The 14296-nt window shown below is 39.8% G+C and overlaps 1 protein-coding gene across 2 annotated transcripts in view; it reads left to right on the top strand.

Moving 5' to 3' along the window:
- The window catches only part of ARMC8 (armadillo repeat containing 8), a 110218-nt gene that overhangs the window by 71124 nt on the left and 24798 nt on the right, over nucleotides 1-14296 (top strand). For both annotated transcript variants that reach the window (XM_042954288.1, XM_042954287.1), the window contains exons 13-16: nucleotides 6133-6215; nucleotides 6528-6609; nucleotides 10339-10425; nucleotides 13092-13184. In XM_042954288.1, the coding sequence (XP_042810222.1) occupies nucleotides 6133-6215; nucleotides 6528-6609; nucleotides 10339-10425; nucleotides 13092-13184 (345 nt within the window). The remainder of the gene's footprint in view (nucleotides 1-6132; nucleotides 6216-6527; nucleotides 6610-10338; nucleotides 10426-13091; nucleotides 13185-14296) is intronic.

Genomic DNA, 14296 nt, shown 5'->3' with positions numbered 1-14296 from the left:
TAAGCACAAGTGGAATGGACCTTACACTAGAAGTAAGAAAACCTAGTGGAGCCCTAGCCCTGTCCCCATTTGCCTAGAGAACCTTGACCAGTGACTTAATCTTCCTGAATTGCAGAGACCTCTTTGATGAACTAAAGAAGTTGGACGAATTTATTTCTAAATCCTCTTCAGATTTTAACATTTTTCAACCAAAAAATTACCATACCTGTGTTGAATTCTTTCAGATAGTTAAGTCTGCTACTTTCAATGGCATTGAGAAGAGTGTAGTCAGAGAATTGGTTTTCCAGCTGAACCTGTTCAGGAGCAGGAGTTGCAGCTGCCCCTTGTTTGTTTCATGGGAGGCCATGTGCTGTTGGGGTATGTGTGTGTTTTGCTCTTTTGTTTTAATAAAGGAATTGGTGAAGGATGTACTCAAGAATTAGAAATATTAAGTGTATTTCCATGATATGCATGGCATCATGTCTTTTGGTTAAGTATTCTGTGGCAAAATCAGGATGGTCACTTCCTAAAACCTAGGGAAAGTTTGGTTTTCCATTTTTAGGAATGGATCCCTCTCCAGACCCCTGTTGATTCCACTCAGTCCACCAAATGAGCTGGTTGTACAGGCTTCTCTCACTTTAGGGTCTGTCTTGTCATCTCATGGCCCCTCTCCATCCTTCCAGCCTATATCCTGTTTCTAAAATGAGTCTCTTGATTTCACTGACGTTAGAAAAATAAGTTTTAGGAGGGGCTAGACCATAAATAGTGGCCCCTGGGACTCCTCTACATCAACGCTTATTAGACGAAAGAGTCGCCATCCACACCTAATAGGTTCAGTGTCTATTGTAGATCCTTTTTCCTTGTCAGACCTACTGTTTCTTCCTGACCTCCATGTGCTGCATCCTGCTTGGCTGCTAGTCCCTGCTGCTTTAACTAGACTTTCTGGATTTAATAACATACTGCTTAGATCTTAGAACTGCCTCTTCTGACTTACAGAGTTTGATTCCAAGTCTTCACTGTTTCTGACCAGTTCTCTCTTGTCATCCTCTATTAAAACTTTCTGGAATTTAGCCTACCTGGAATTGAATTGTATTTGCCTGGCCATTGTGCACATTAGCATAAATAATTGATGTTAAGAAAATGCCCACTTCACCATCCAACTCCCTTAACTCCATACCCACCCACTTTGAGCTAAGAAGTTTCTTGACACCACTAGGAATCTGCCTGGTTTTCGCATCCTCTGCTTGACCTGTTTCAATCACAGTTCAAAGTCCAATCTGAAGTTGCTAGTACTGGAAAATGCTTCATCCAGGGTCATGCTGGAAGAATTGTTGGGTCTTGTTTTTAATTCTGACTCTTCCAGTTCTTCATATGCTCTGAGGAAAAGATGGTATATGACTTGGCCACAACTAAAATGTGAGTTCACTAGAGCTCATTGAAGACTAGGGAATTTCCTTATAAGCCAAGGCCATTTTCATCTTATTAACATTCCCTTGTGTTCCAGGAACCTTAGGATTATCTGGGTTCTGCATTTCCCCCATGCACCTTCTAGGCTGACTGCCCTTTACTCCCACAGGCCATAGGGTTCTCCTGTCCCAATAACAGAAGTGTCAGATCCTCATCTACCCCTGCAAGAGCCACAATGACAGAGAAAAAAAGCTTAGCAAAAGCATGTAGTCATGAAGACTAAAGACACCAGCAGAGAAATGCATAGCACCTGGTCCATTGACCTAAAACTTGATCAATTTAGAATGCAGCATTCTTTTATGAGTTAACTCTGTAGTTAAATTTATAACCCAGGCCCCTGAGAAGAGCAAAGAAAGAAATGGCACTTCCACTCTGAAGGTTCATCCACTACTTATATTCCTGGTCAGGCACAGTGTCTGTGTAACAGAGGCACTTCTCCCTCCTTTCCTTCCCATTTTTTTTTTTTTTTAAGCAAATTCACAAGCTGTGCCATAGGGCATATTTGCTGAACTATGGCTGGGGAATCTCCAGCAAGAATCATGAGGCAGAACAATTTCAAGCTTTACTTGGCATTGCTCTTATAGGCTGGAAAGACCTCCAATCCTTTGCAGGGGCTGGGACTTGGCTCTCCATCATTATCAAGGCTTTGTAGCACAGTACCGAAGTTGTTGAAAGGCACCATGGAGAACATGTTTTATTGTGTTTGGCTTTCTAACCCCAGGTCTGAAAAAGTTATCTGATACTCTATTAGACCTTCATGGGGGTCAGAGTGCTATGGCAACAGCCAATGCCAACTCCTTCCCAGGTGACCTGAAAATTTTGTCTCTGAATTTGATTCCAAACCTTTCTCTGCCTTATAATCACATTTTTATCTTTATTTTGGTCAGTATATTCACTATCATGCTCCTTTTATCCCTGCACAGATGACCTCAGTACCCTCAAGAATACAAAACCATAGTTAGATCATGTCGCTCATTCACATAGGCTCTTAGAATACCTTTGTGGATCGGAATCCTAGGTTCACATTCTGAGTTTGCATTATTTTGCTCCTAGACTGATACCTTGATGGAGAAAGTAGACCAGGCATTCAAGTAGTGGGCTTTCGAGAACTTTAGCAGGGTTACTAAAGTCTCTCCACAACAAGTTTGGTTACAAATCCAGGCCTCCTACTGTAGACATTTGGATAGACTGTAACCTAAGAAGGGTCATCTTGTACATAAAAGAGAAGATACCTCCAAATAGTCCTACTATTTTATATCCTAACACAGGGGAAAGGTTTAGCAGCCAGAATATACCTATTCTCCATCTCCAAAATACCGTTCACCACACCCCCAGGAAACTTAAAGCATGAGGCTCTGCTCTGATGGTTATAATGACTGCCTTGCTAACATAGTTCTCCACTGTCTGCTGGCCTAAGCCTCAATATTCTCGGGTAAGGTCATTGATGGCCATTTCCCAGCCAGTAGTACAACATCCTAGCCTGAGAATGGATGTTTTTCCTCTCACCATTTGTAGATGCTTAATTCACTCTGTCTGCCTTAAACCGTATGGCCCCTGTCATCCCTAAAGTGCTTTTTGCTAACATAGTTTCCATAGATTCCATAGAGTGTCATAGCACTCATTAAATAGTTCATTGCACTTGCTTATCCTACATTGTAAGTTTGGTGGGAACAAGGGCTTTCTCTCCCTCACCATTTTGTCTTCAAGTTTTAAAACCATGTCTAGCATTCAGGTATTTACTGAATAAGTAAATGTGGGCATGTAAATAGGAGCTGTGCCCTGTTTGCTCTTAATTGCCCGCTCCCTGATTTTGACCTCCTGTCTAACTAGACCTGTACTATCTTGTCTTTTCTACCGTACCTTGTTTCCCATGTCACTTCTGAACAATGTGATAATTTTGCCCCATCTAACGTGATTTTTGGGGGGGGGAAGTCAAATAATCATTGCTCTCTTCCCTGATTTTACTGAAGGCCCAGGGAGGTCAAGTGAGTTGATCAAGATTATAGAGCAAATCTATATGCCTAATGATTGCTATACTTGTCCCTTGGCAGATTTACATTTTGGCTGGATGTGGCCAGTAAACATTATCTAGAGCCTCTTTTTTTTTTTTTTTTTTAATTTTTTTCATGTTTATTTTTGAGAGAGAGCGTGTGAGTGGGGAAGGGGCAGAGAGAAGGAGACAGAGTCTGAAGTAGGCTCGAGGCTCTGACCTGTCAGCAGAGAGCCTGACACGAGGCTCGAACTCATGAACCATGAGATCATGACCTGAGCCGAAGTCAGATGCCCAGCTGACTGAGCCACCCCGGTGCCTCTAGAAGCTTCTTTCGAGTCTTGCCCCTAATCAGGTTTCCTAAGCACCTGCAGCCAGTCTAATAAGTGTTCTCCATCTCCAAAGTACCATCTTCAAAATAATCAGCTCTTGGAGAGTAATCATATGCTCCCACCCCTTGGCACCACCACTTTATTCTTGGAATAAAGAATCTTAGATGAGGGAATATCAAGCTGATTTTGAAGTCACAGCCTTGTCATATACGTAGGATGAGAGATGGGCAGAGCCTTGGGACATGCGACCATTTCAGGGAGGGAAGGAGTGAGAGGACTGTAGCTTAAAGAGGTTAAAGTTTGGGCACTTGTGTCTTTTTTAAGTCGAGGTGGAAATGGGCAGTGGGGTAGCTCGAGAAGGATCCAGTGGGGTGGGGCAGAATAAAGATGCAGGAAAGAGGTGTGGAAAGTAGTTGCTGGATCAGGGTGGAAGGGCTTTGAGCTTGAAGTACCCCACTTCAACAAAGAGTGAAGAGAACTATTGGAGACATATTAGTGAGAAGTAGGAAGTTGTGTCCCAGGAAGAAAGCAAGGTCCCTGCAAAAATGAGGTGGGCACAGAGGGAGTTAGGGCATGAGGAGGTGGGAAGAATTTGAAATAGGAAGCAACCATCCTAGGGGATATTGGAATCTCTTGCCGGTCAGTGCAGCACTGATGGACCCAGGAATGAAGGTCCTGCTGAGGTGGGATAGCATACACTGAGACCAGGCTGCCAGGTTTGGTGACTTCCATTGTAGTATCAGTGGTCTGGGATATGAAGCAGGAATGAGTGGTGGAAGGATAGGGAAACGGGGAATCTGCCTACTAAGTGGTGTATCTGAGCAGGGCATACAGGTCAGGGAGCAAGGTCTGTGAGGGTCAAAAGTAGATAGAAGCTGAGGGCCTAGAAGGAACAGGACAGGGTGATGTGCATACAAGTAAGGGTGAGATTATATTTGGTCTGGGGAGAGGAGTAGATCAATATGTACGTTTTCTTCTGTCACTTTGAAACCTGCAAATTGATACATAAAAAATTATTCCTCTTCCATAGCTAAAGTATGCTTCCATGTTCTTAGTAGTTGGTATTTTTCTCCCCACCACTGTTAATTTCAACACTGTTTTCTCTTCCCATTTGGCTTGAACATCTGGAGATTTCCCACCCGCTCCTGTTCTGAGGTCAGCCTTCTAACTCCTGTCATTTTGGTCTAGCTCAGTGATCCTTAGCCTTGGCTACGCACTGGACTCTGCCAACAGGTGCCTGAGCCCTACTCCACAGAATCTGATTTAATTGGCCTGAGGTTTTTTGTTTTTGTTTTTTAAGCTCCCCAGGTTGATCTTTCCAAGTGTTCTCCCAGACAGGTGTTCTCCTAGGTGGGAGTAAGAACTCCCATTAATGTGTCACTCATGTTGGGGACAACCTTGTGAACACAGGCACACTTCTGTAGCCACAGCCATATCACAAGCATGGCTAAGCATCAGGACTCTGGAGTCAGATGCCTCGGTTCCTCTCAGTTTTGTAATCCCAGGCAAACTCTATATCATCTAGAATCCTCAGTTTCCCAATATGCTGATGAGAATAATCATAATAATTCCTGAAAAGGGGTTAAATCAGATAATGTAATAAGCTTATTAGCACAATGCCTAGCACATAGACGTACTTAACGAATATTAGGTTTTTTTGTTAACATTTTTGTTGGGATTGTGTTAGTATTGTTTCTAATATATGGTTTGTCCATAGGACCACACAAGTTAAGTTTAATTTCTTCCACACAGTATTTATTTTGTATGTATACATTGCTTAAATGAAGGAAGATTGTAAGCTATCTTGTTTTTAAATTAAAAAACAAAAAAAAAGCTTTCTGACTGCAGTAACAGGACATAGAGTTACAGTAAAAAGATGGCAGGGGTTACTTTTCTAAATATTTAGTTTCCATTCTTGGTAAGAAAGTAGTCACAGGTTGGCTCTGTCAGAAACTTGCAGATTTCATAAAGGGCTGAGTGTGGACTACGATTTTTCTAGAATCTCACTCTGGCAGGAACCTGCCCAATGATAATTCAGTTATATCTTTTACTTTTTCTCAATACTATTTACGCAACACCTCTGCAATATTTATGCCATGTAGCTACTGTTTTCAGTGTTTGTAAAAAATAAACAAAAAACCTGCCCCCTTAATGCCTATCATTCTGGTAGGTCCTTAGTGGGTAGTACTACCTTTCTGATGAGCTAGCTGCCTGCCCCCACCACAAAATGATCGTTCCAGGGGTCAAAACTCTTGCTAAAAACAACATTAAACGTCTAATGGATATTAACATACTTGCATTTACAAGCAGTGAAATTTGTCGTCTTCCTGTTGTTATTTATGCAGCATTAACCTTTTTCTCCAGATCATTGAGACTGAAAATATGATGGACCGAATTGTGACTGGCTTGTCTGAGTCTAGTGTCAAGGTGCGGTTAGCTGCCGTCAGGTATGAGCTTTAAATGGTCTGAATAAAAACCCTTTGCCGTGTGTTTAACCTGTTTCCTTTCCGGACCTTCACTGAGTAAGCGCAGAATCCAAATGTTACTCAAAAGTATTCTCAGGTGAACTCATACAGTGTGTAGCATCGTTTAACAGAGAAGCTAGCTTGAAAAGCCCGTGAAGCCCTGAAGTAGTTGAATTAACAATGTCTATAGATATACTTGAAGTGCATATCAGTAATTAGTGAAATGCCAAGCAGTGTGTTTGAAAAGTAAAAGTTTGAGCTTCTTTTGAAGCTAATTTTGATTGTTCTTTGTAGATGTTTGCACAGTTTATCTAGATCTGTGCAGCAGCTTCGAACCAGTTTCCAGGATCATGCTGTGTGGAAACCTTTAATGAAGGTAAGAAGCAAGCAGCAAGCAGCACCCATTCCCACAGAGTCTTTTGTGAGTTGAGGTAGCTGACCGCCCTCCCGGTCTAGGAGCAGGGCTGATATTTGTTTAAAGCATTTTGAATATTTATCTCCTCAAATCTGATGTTGTAAGCATCTCAAGGTCTGCTGAACCTGTTTCCAGGGTCAGCATCTCAAGTGTGACAGGGAAACAGGTGCCTAGTTATCTTTTCTTAAACGAAAGTTTAGTTTTTCATCTTATCTCCTTGTATGTTTGGTATTATTACACTTTAGACTTGATCCAAAGTCTTTGTAATTTTTAATTATAAGAAGGAAGGAAATCAGCCATTTAGAGATATAACTTGTTCCTAGTCTTTTGGGAATCCCTGGATATTTTTTTTTACCACAGTGTTATCTTCTGCTTCTCTACACCAATATCACTTCTTTGGTCTTACAGCTTTCCTTGAGGGCCAAAAACAAAAAAGTCGTTCAGGCCAAATAAGTCTGAATCAAGACTTCAACTAGGCATCAGGTGGCTGCTGATGTCCGCCCTCCTCCCCCCCCCCCCCCCCCCCAATATATTACAGAACCATAGGTCAACTTGGTCTCTGGTCCACCATTTGTTTTGTTTTGTTTTGTTTTGTTTTGTTTTGTTTAAGTCATCATACACCTTGCATTTAATTGACAGAATTTTTTCATTTAAGTTTTTGGTTTTTGTTTTTCAGTACCTACTATGAAAATCTCTGGGCACACTACAGACCACTTGCTCTCATCTTAAAGCTTCAGGTTACAGTAGAGACATCATTGTGGTAGAAATAGGGGAGGCTTCAGGCAGGAAAAATACGAAGTGGGGCTTTGAGGGGGAAAAAAGGAAGGCGGGAGGATTTTCCAGAGGGAGGAACAGCATGAGCAGAAACACTGTGTATGGTCCATGTAGGTAGGAAGCATAAGGATGTCTTCATACTGTGGTAGAGGGGTGGGGTATTAGCACCAGGTGAAAGAGTTGGACCAGTGCTCTCTTCAGGAAGGCTGTTTTGCGATCGGCACTCTTGTTTTTAGATGGCACCTTTTTCATAGTAGCATAATCTGGATTCATTGATTCTGTCCATTCAAGATTCTTTTTTTTTTTTAATGCTCTCCTGTTTCCCAAAATAATTCCCAAATATTTCCTCTGGAGCCATTTTCTCTAATTGCTCAGCTCATATGAATCAGAAATGGAACAACATGCTGTTTCTAGCTAGTTCTACCTGGGCAAAGGTTTGGTGAGCCATGTAGAAGGATTTCGTTCACTTGGGTACATGTGAGTGTATCAAACTACTACTTTGTTGCACAAAATGTAATACTAAAAGCTTGGAAGTAAATCATTGATTTATTTCAGATACTTTTAGGTTTCTGTTCAAAGGCTGTTTGCATGGCTATTGATTTTTTTCCCCTTTTGCTTTGCTATGTTTTCAACTATTGGTTAGCAAACTATAGAACAATAGGCATTTGATTTTAATTAAAAATTTTATTTGTTATCATTTTTTGTCCTTATTTTGGTGAAATTCTGTTTGGTCAGTGTTAGATGTCTGCTTCTGAATTTCAGTGTTATGTCTTACACTACATTGAGTAATGCTTTTAAAATTTTCATAGAATCCTGTTTTTATCATTGTTACCTCATTTGAAAATAAAACTCGATAAAAGTGCATTAATCTCTATATAACAACGAATAGTATTTTTAAAGTCAATTCTTAAAGCAACTTTTTAAAGCCTTGGTAGGCACTCACTTATTTCTACCAATGATTCTAAGTAGTATAATTTTTGCAAAATGATTGTTTTCCTTTTTTTAAATTTTTTAAAATGTTTTATTTATTCTTGAGAGAGAGAGAGACAGAGACAGAGCATGAGCGAGGGAGGTCCAGAGAGGGAGGGAGACACAGAATCCGAAGCAGACTCCAGGCTCTGAGCTGTCAGCACAGAGCCCGACACGGGGCTCAAACTCACAAGCCTTGAGATCATGACCTGAGCCAAAGTCGGACACTCAACCAACTGAGCCACCCAGGCACCCCTGTTTTTCTTAATTCACATTCTTTGAGCACCCCTTTTGTGCACTGCCATTCAGTTGATAGGGGCCAGGATAAATTAGACCATAGATAGATTAGTCCTTTAAGAAGCTTAAACTTGTTAATAGCAAAGGAGATTGGCATGGCTGCACAAAGAATTTGAATAGTGGGCCGTGATAAGGGTCCTAGGAAAGGTCAGAAACTAAGGCAGGAGGTGTTCAGAGGAAGATGGAACAGCTTCTGACTGGAAGGGCTTCAAGGGAGCTTGTGGAATGGGGACGAGCTTAAAGAACGGGTAGGGCGTGTACCTGAGGGATATAGGAAGGGAAGGATATGGCAAGGGAAGATACATAATCTCAGAGGGGGTTGTGGCAAACACAGAGATCAGGATGCATAATATATGAGATTTGATCTTCATCAACTAGGTAATGGTGCACAGGAGAGTTAAAATGCGGTATCTTAAAAGAACCATTTCTATTTTGTAATTCTTGCTTATTCTTGGGAACTTCAGACTTGATTTAGCTGAAGAAAGCAGATAACATGTTTAACTCTGAATTTTTTTTTTGCGATGATCCATTTCCAGTTTGTATAACTAGATCTTCTAAGATTCCTTTTGGGATCATGAGTCCAATCCTGATCTGATCGCTGATGCAGAGGATTTAGTTGAAGTGGATATTCCATATAAGTGGTGGTGTTTCTGAAGCCTTCTCTCTTAGAATCTAGAAACCACAGGTTCTGATAACAGCTAATGGTGACTAACACTTGTCATTGTGCTTTGCTGTCTTCCGAGTTGAGTGAGAGTCCATGGCAGTTTGTTTACTTCATACCTGTTATATGTGGATGATAACAGTTATGACAATAAATTAACTTTAAAAACTTGCATTTCTGTGTGCCAGTTACTGTTCTAAAATTTTTTCACATGTTAATTCTCACAACAATACCATTACCCCCACTTTACAGCCAAGGAATTAGTATACTTATTTAGTGTTGGAACTGAAGTTTGCATTCAGGAAGTCTGTGTTCTTTATTCTCATGTTGCTTCCCTTAACATTCACCGTATCACATTTAATCTTCAAAAGTCCTACGAAGGAAGTGCAGTTTTCCTCAATTCAGAGACTCAGAGAGGTTAAGTAAACTTGAGCATATTTAAGTAAACTTGAGCACATCTAGTAAGTGGATTAGGGTTAGGAACCAGGGCTGTGATTCCAGTGCTGAAAACCAGTCCCCACATTGCCCTAGCTGTGTAGTAGCTTGACTCATCCATGCTCTTGGTCAAACAGGTCCTTCTAGAGACAACATACATCAGAACATTTCAGGCCCTAGGGCAACTTTGTGGTTTCATAAGTGGTCTGATGTGATGGAGTAAATGGAGCTAACTTGTCCCAAAGCCATCCTATGGTGTTCACACTTGTCCTATAGAGCACCCCCTCCCTGACTTGTGTTTGTCTCTTTCTGTGCAGTGCCTGCCATCCTGGCAGTGGGGCTGTAGCTTCTCCTGCAAGATAGGTGCAAGGGTCTTAGTCATAATTAGAGCACCAGGTAAGGCTTGACACGGTATCAAGTGGATCTTTCCTAACTCTTTCTCCGATATGAAAAGTCACATTACAAGATAAATTGTGTTTGGTTCTCATTTGTTCTTATGATCTCACCTTCATTGTTCCAAACCATTAATAGCATCCCTTTTTTAAATTCCATAGGTTTTACAAAATGCACCAGATGAAATCCTAGTAGTAGCATCTTCCATGCTATGTAATCTTCTTCTTGAATTTTCTCCAAGCAAAGAGGTTAGTATCAATTTCTCTTCCTAGGCTTTGCCCAGTCTAGAGCTTAGTCAAATAATTTTCACAGCAGTTAACTGAAATTGCAGGATTGGGGTTTAAAAACTACTTCTGAATTGTTTGATGAGGGGTGTGCATGCAAATTAAATCATTTTTCAAAATACGGTTTTAATTTCCTATTCTCCCTTTTCTGTCTGGCATATGAAGCTTATTTAAAAGATATTTTAGCTTAGAGTTAACCTAAACTGCCCACAACTGCAAATGTAAGGAATAATTACAAAAGTAATAGACTATTTTCAAACTGTATATACTAAAGAATAAATGAAGACTCAATTTTATAAACCAGGATTGGAAATCGTTTCAAGGAAATAATAACTGCTGCCATTGGAAAATCATCTTTTTAATGTTTAATGTTAATGGTAGTTGTTTGGGGAGGGATTGCAAGTGGGAATATTTTTCCCTTTTATACGTTTTACAAATTACATGTGTATGTATTGTTTTTAGACTAGGGAAAACTACAATAAGCTTTAATAAAGGAGGGAAGGAGCCTTATAAAGTTAGTTTTATTATGTGAAAATATCTCTGGTCTGCCCAGTTGCGAGCCAAGGGTTAGCCACTACCCTTTATTTAGTAGTTCCATTTTTGTTGAGTTTCTTTTTGGCATTGCAACACCTGTAGGCTTTTGACTATAATTAGGAAGGCATTTAGTAACAAGGTGGAGGTTCAGAGACAGTTATTCAGCCAGCAGAAATCTTGGAACAAACGGGGAGAGACTGGGAGTTATTCTGAAGGAAGAGAAAGTCTAGACAGGATGCCATAGTTTCCATCTGTTTTTCTCTGCCCTGGTCCTGGGGTTCTTGGCATGATGATGATCTGATTGCAGTCAGTACAATACCATTTATCATCCCAAACAGCTCTTCTGTTGCCTCAGATCTACCTTCCAAATATATAGTCAGGGTCTGGTTAGAAGTGAGGTAGATGAGCTCAGGCACAGGATCATTAATGTGATTGATTTTTTTTTTTTTAATTAAAGAAAATTTTTAAGTTTATTTTGAGAAAAGGAGCGTGCATGCACATGTGTACAAGCGGGGGAGGGGCAGAGAAAGATGGAGCGAGGGAATCCCATTCAGGCTCTGCCCTATCGCTGTGAAACAGGGCACGAACTTAGGAACCGTGAGGTCATGACCTGAGCCAAAATCAAGAGTTAACACTTAACGACTGAGCCTCTTAGGTGCCCCCATTTTTTTAATATTAAAAATAAACTGGACCCTGAACTGCAAGGGAAGGAAATGCTATAAAAGCATTTATTAGGCTAGTTGACAAAATTGACACACGGACTATAGATTTGATAAAAGTATTGTTTTAACGTTAATTTCTCTGAATTTGGTAACTGCTCTGTAGTTATCTAAGAGAACATCTTTGTACTTAGGAAATACATACTGAAGTATGAGGGGTATATGCTCTACTTTCAAATTGTTCGGAAAAAGGTAAATGTGGATATGGGCATACAGAAGGAGAGAGATAATGATACAGCAAATACAGCAAAATGTTAAAAATTGTTGAATCTGGGAAAAGAATAAGTGGAAGTACCTTATACTATTCTTGCTGCTTTATGAGTTTGAAGTTACTTTCAAATAAAAAACAAAACAGGAGGTGGGGAGATGGGCAAAATGGATGAAAGGGAATTGGGAGACACAGGCTTGTAGTTGTGGAACGAGTCTCAGGAGTGACAGGTATTGTAATAGCATTATATGGTGATGGGCTGTACACATAGCATGATGTATATATAAACTTGTTGAATCACTGTTGTACAACTGAAACAATGTAATATTTTGTGTCCACCATACTCAAAAAAGGTTTCAAAAAGAACAAAACCAATTTGTACAAGTGGAGGAATGTGTACCCTTTTCCAAAAATTTTTGAAAAGCACTGCCCTTTTTTTCCCCTGTGTAAGTCTGGATTGCTTAAGACAGTTCTGGAGCCCACTTGAAAGGTAGCCTTTTAAGCATTCTTTGGTGACAGATCTTTCCTCTAAGGTGTGAATTTATTTTTTTTTTAGAAATTATTAAACCTGTTTTCAGCCAAGGATCCGAAGTAATAAAGTATGCTATGTTAGATGTAAAACGTGGTATGATTATAAAAGTATGCGGCAGTTTTGTTTGTACCATTCATAGGTAGTCCTGACAGTAGTTCTAAAAGATGGGTTCTGCGGCATGTTTGGAATAACATTGACAATCTGGAAAGAAGAGTTTGGTTATGTAAGTTCCGTCTAAGCCACCATGTTGTCATAGTCCCAGCAGGTAAAGAACACGTGGGATACACGTGTGCAGCAGGCAGGGAGTGAGCATCTCAAATGACGGTGAGCATGAGAATGTGGAATTAGATAGTGGAATCATAAGGTCATGTGTGGAATGTACAGAAATTAAGACAACTCCGGAGTCTTTCAGAACTACATAGAAAAGAGAAATGACTGGGACTATTTTTAGTGTTGGAATTATTAAGAGAAGAACTGTTCTTCTCTTACCCTTCTCAAGGTAATTTTTGTATCCTTGTGAAAGTCGCTTGGAGTTGGGTGAGAGTAGGAAAGAAACCAAAGACAGAGTGCCAGGGTCTATACACATTCAGTCGCAAACCTGACTTTAAAACTGTGCATTTTTCCTTTCCAATCATAGCCAATTTTAGAATCCGGAGCTGTGGAACTACTTTGTGGATTAACCCAAAGTGAAAATCCCGCTTTGCGAGTGAATGGAATTTGGGCTTTAATGGTACGTTTCGTTCTTTTATATATGTCGTCATTTACAAAGAGAATGGAGCTGTTATCAAAGTAAGAACTAAAGAATGTGTAATTTGAAATGTCTGCAATCTGCTTTTTAAAAAAGGTTATTTTGGCCCAGTTTTCTAATGACCGAGGACCTGGAAGACTGAGTAGTCAACTTTCAGATTTGAATATAAGCAAGTTGCGCGTCCACTGGGTGCCACAGTTCTCCCATTTTATTATTAAGGAAAGTGGATACATGTTGAAACTGGACATCAAACATGGAGAAAGCCAATTTTCCTTACCATGAATATATTGATACCTGCCTTAAGCTACCTGCTTTACAAAGCCCTTTCATGTCTCCTTTGCTCTTTATAACAACTCTGAAATAAGCTAGGAGTATTCGTATTTCACAGACAAGTAAACTCAAGCACAGAGTGATTAAGTAACTTGCCCAGTGTAACAGAACAATGCATAAGTGCTGAATAATTTCTTAACAACTTCTAGTAAATAATTTGTGATAATCTAAATTATAAAACTTTGTAACTATGAAGTCAATAACCATTTTTCCTTAAGATTTATTAAAATAAAATTTGTTGAAATTGAAAATGAAAATCCTACACGGATTTCTTCAAATATAATTATAGTACTTACAATTTAGTTACTATGCATCAGACACTAAGCACTGTGTTTTATCTCTAATTCTTGTTTTGAGTTATATTGGTTTATATCCACTTTATAATTGGGAAACTGGGACTTGGAGGGTAAATGAATCATCCAGGTTGTCACAAGTAATAAGTGATGACAAAAGGTTCTGAACCTGTTTCAGACTCATATTCTTCTTCCTGTTCCATGTATATCTGCTGTTTTTTCAGACAAACTTTGTGATAGAAATAATCATCTTCTAAGCAAACACCGAATCCAATAGTTTTGGGTATTTTTCTCTTAAACTTTGCATCAGCTGTTAGCACTTCTCTTTCTTGAGACTCTTTCCCAGGAGTTAGCTTTTTTTTTTTTTTTTTTTTTAAAAAACCTCACTTTCTTCCCAGCCACCTTTTTAACCTCCTTCTCAGGGAATGTTTCCCCAGTTTCAGTACCCAGGTTCCAATTCCCTTTACACTT

Source organism: Panthera leo, chromosome C2 (genome assembly GCF_018350215.1).
Source record: "Panthera leo isolate Ple1 chromosome C2, P.leo_Ple1_pat1.1, whole genome shotgun sequence".
Taxonomy (NCBI): domain Eukaryota; kingdom Metazoa; phylum Chordata; class Mammalia; order Carnivora; family Felidae; genus Panthera; species Panthera leo.
This window is presented reverse-complemented; position numbering and strand designations above follow the sequence as displayed.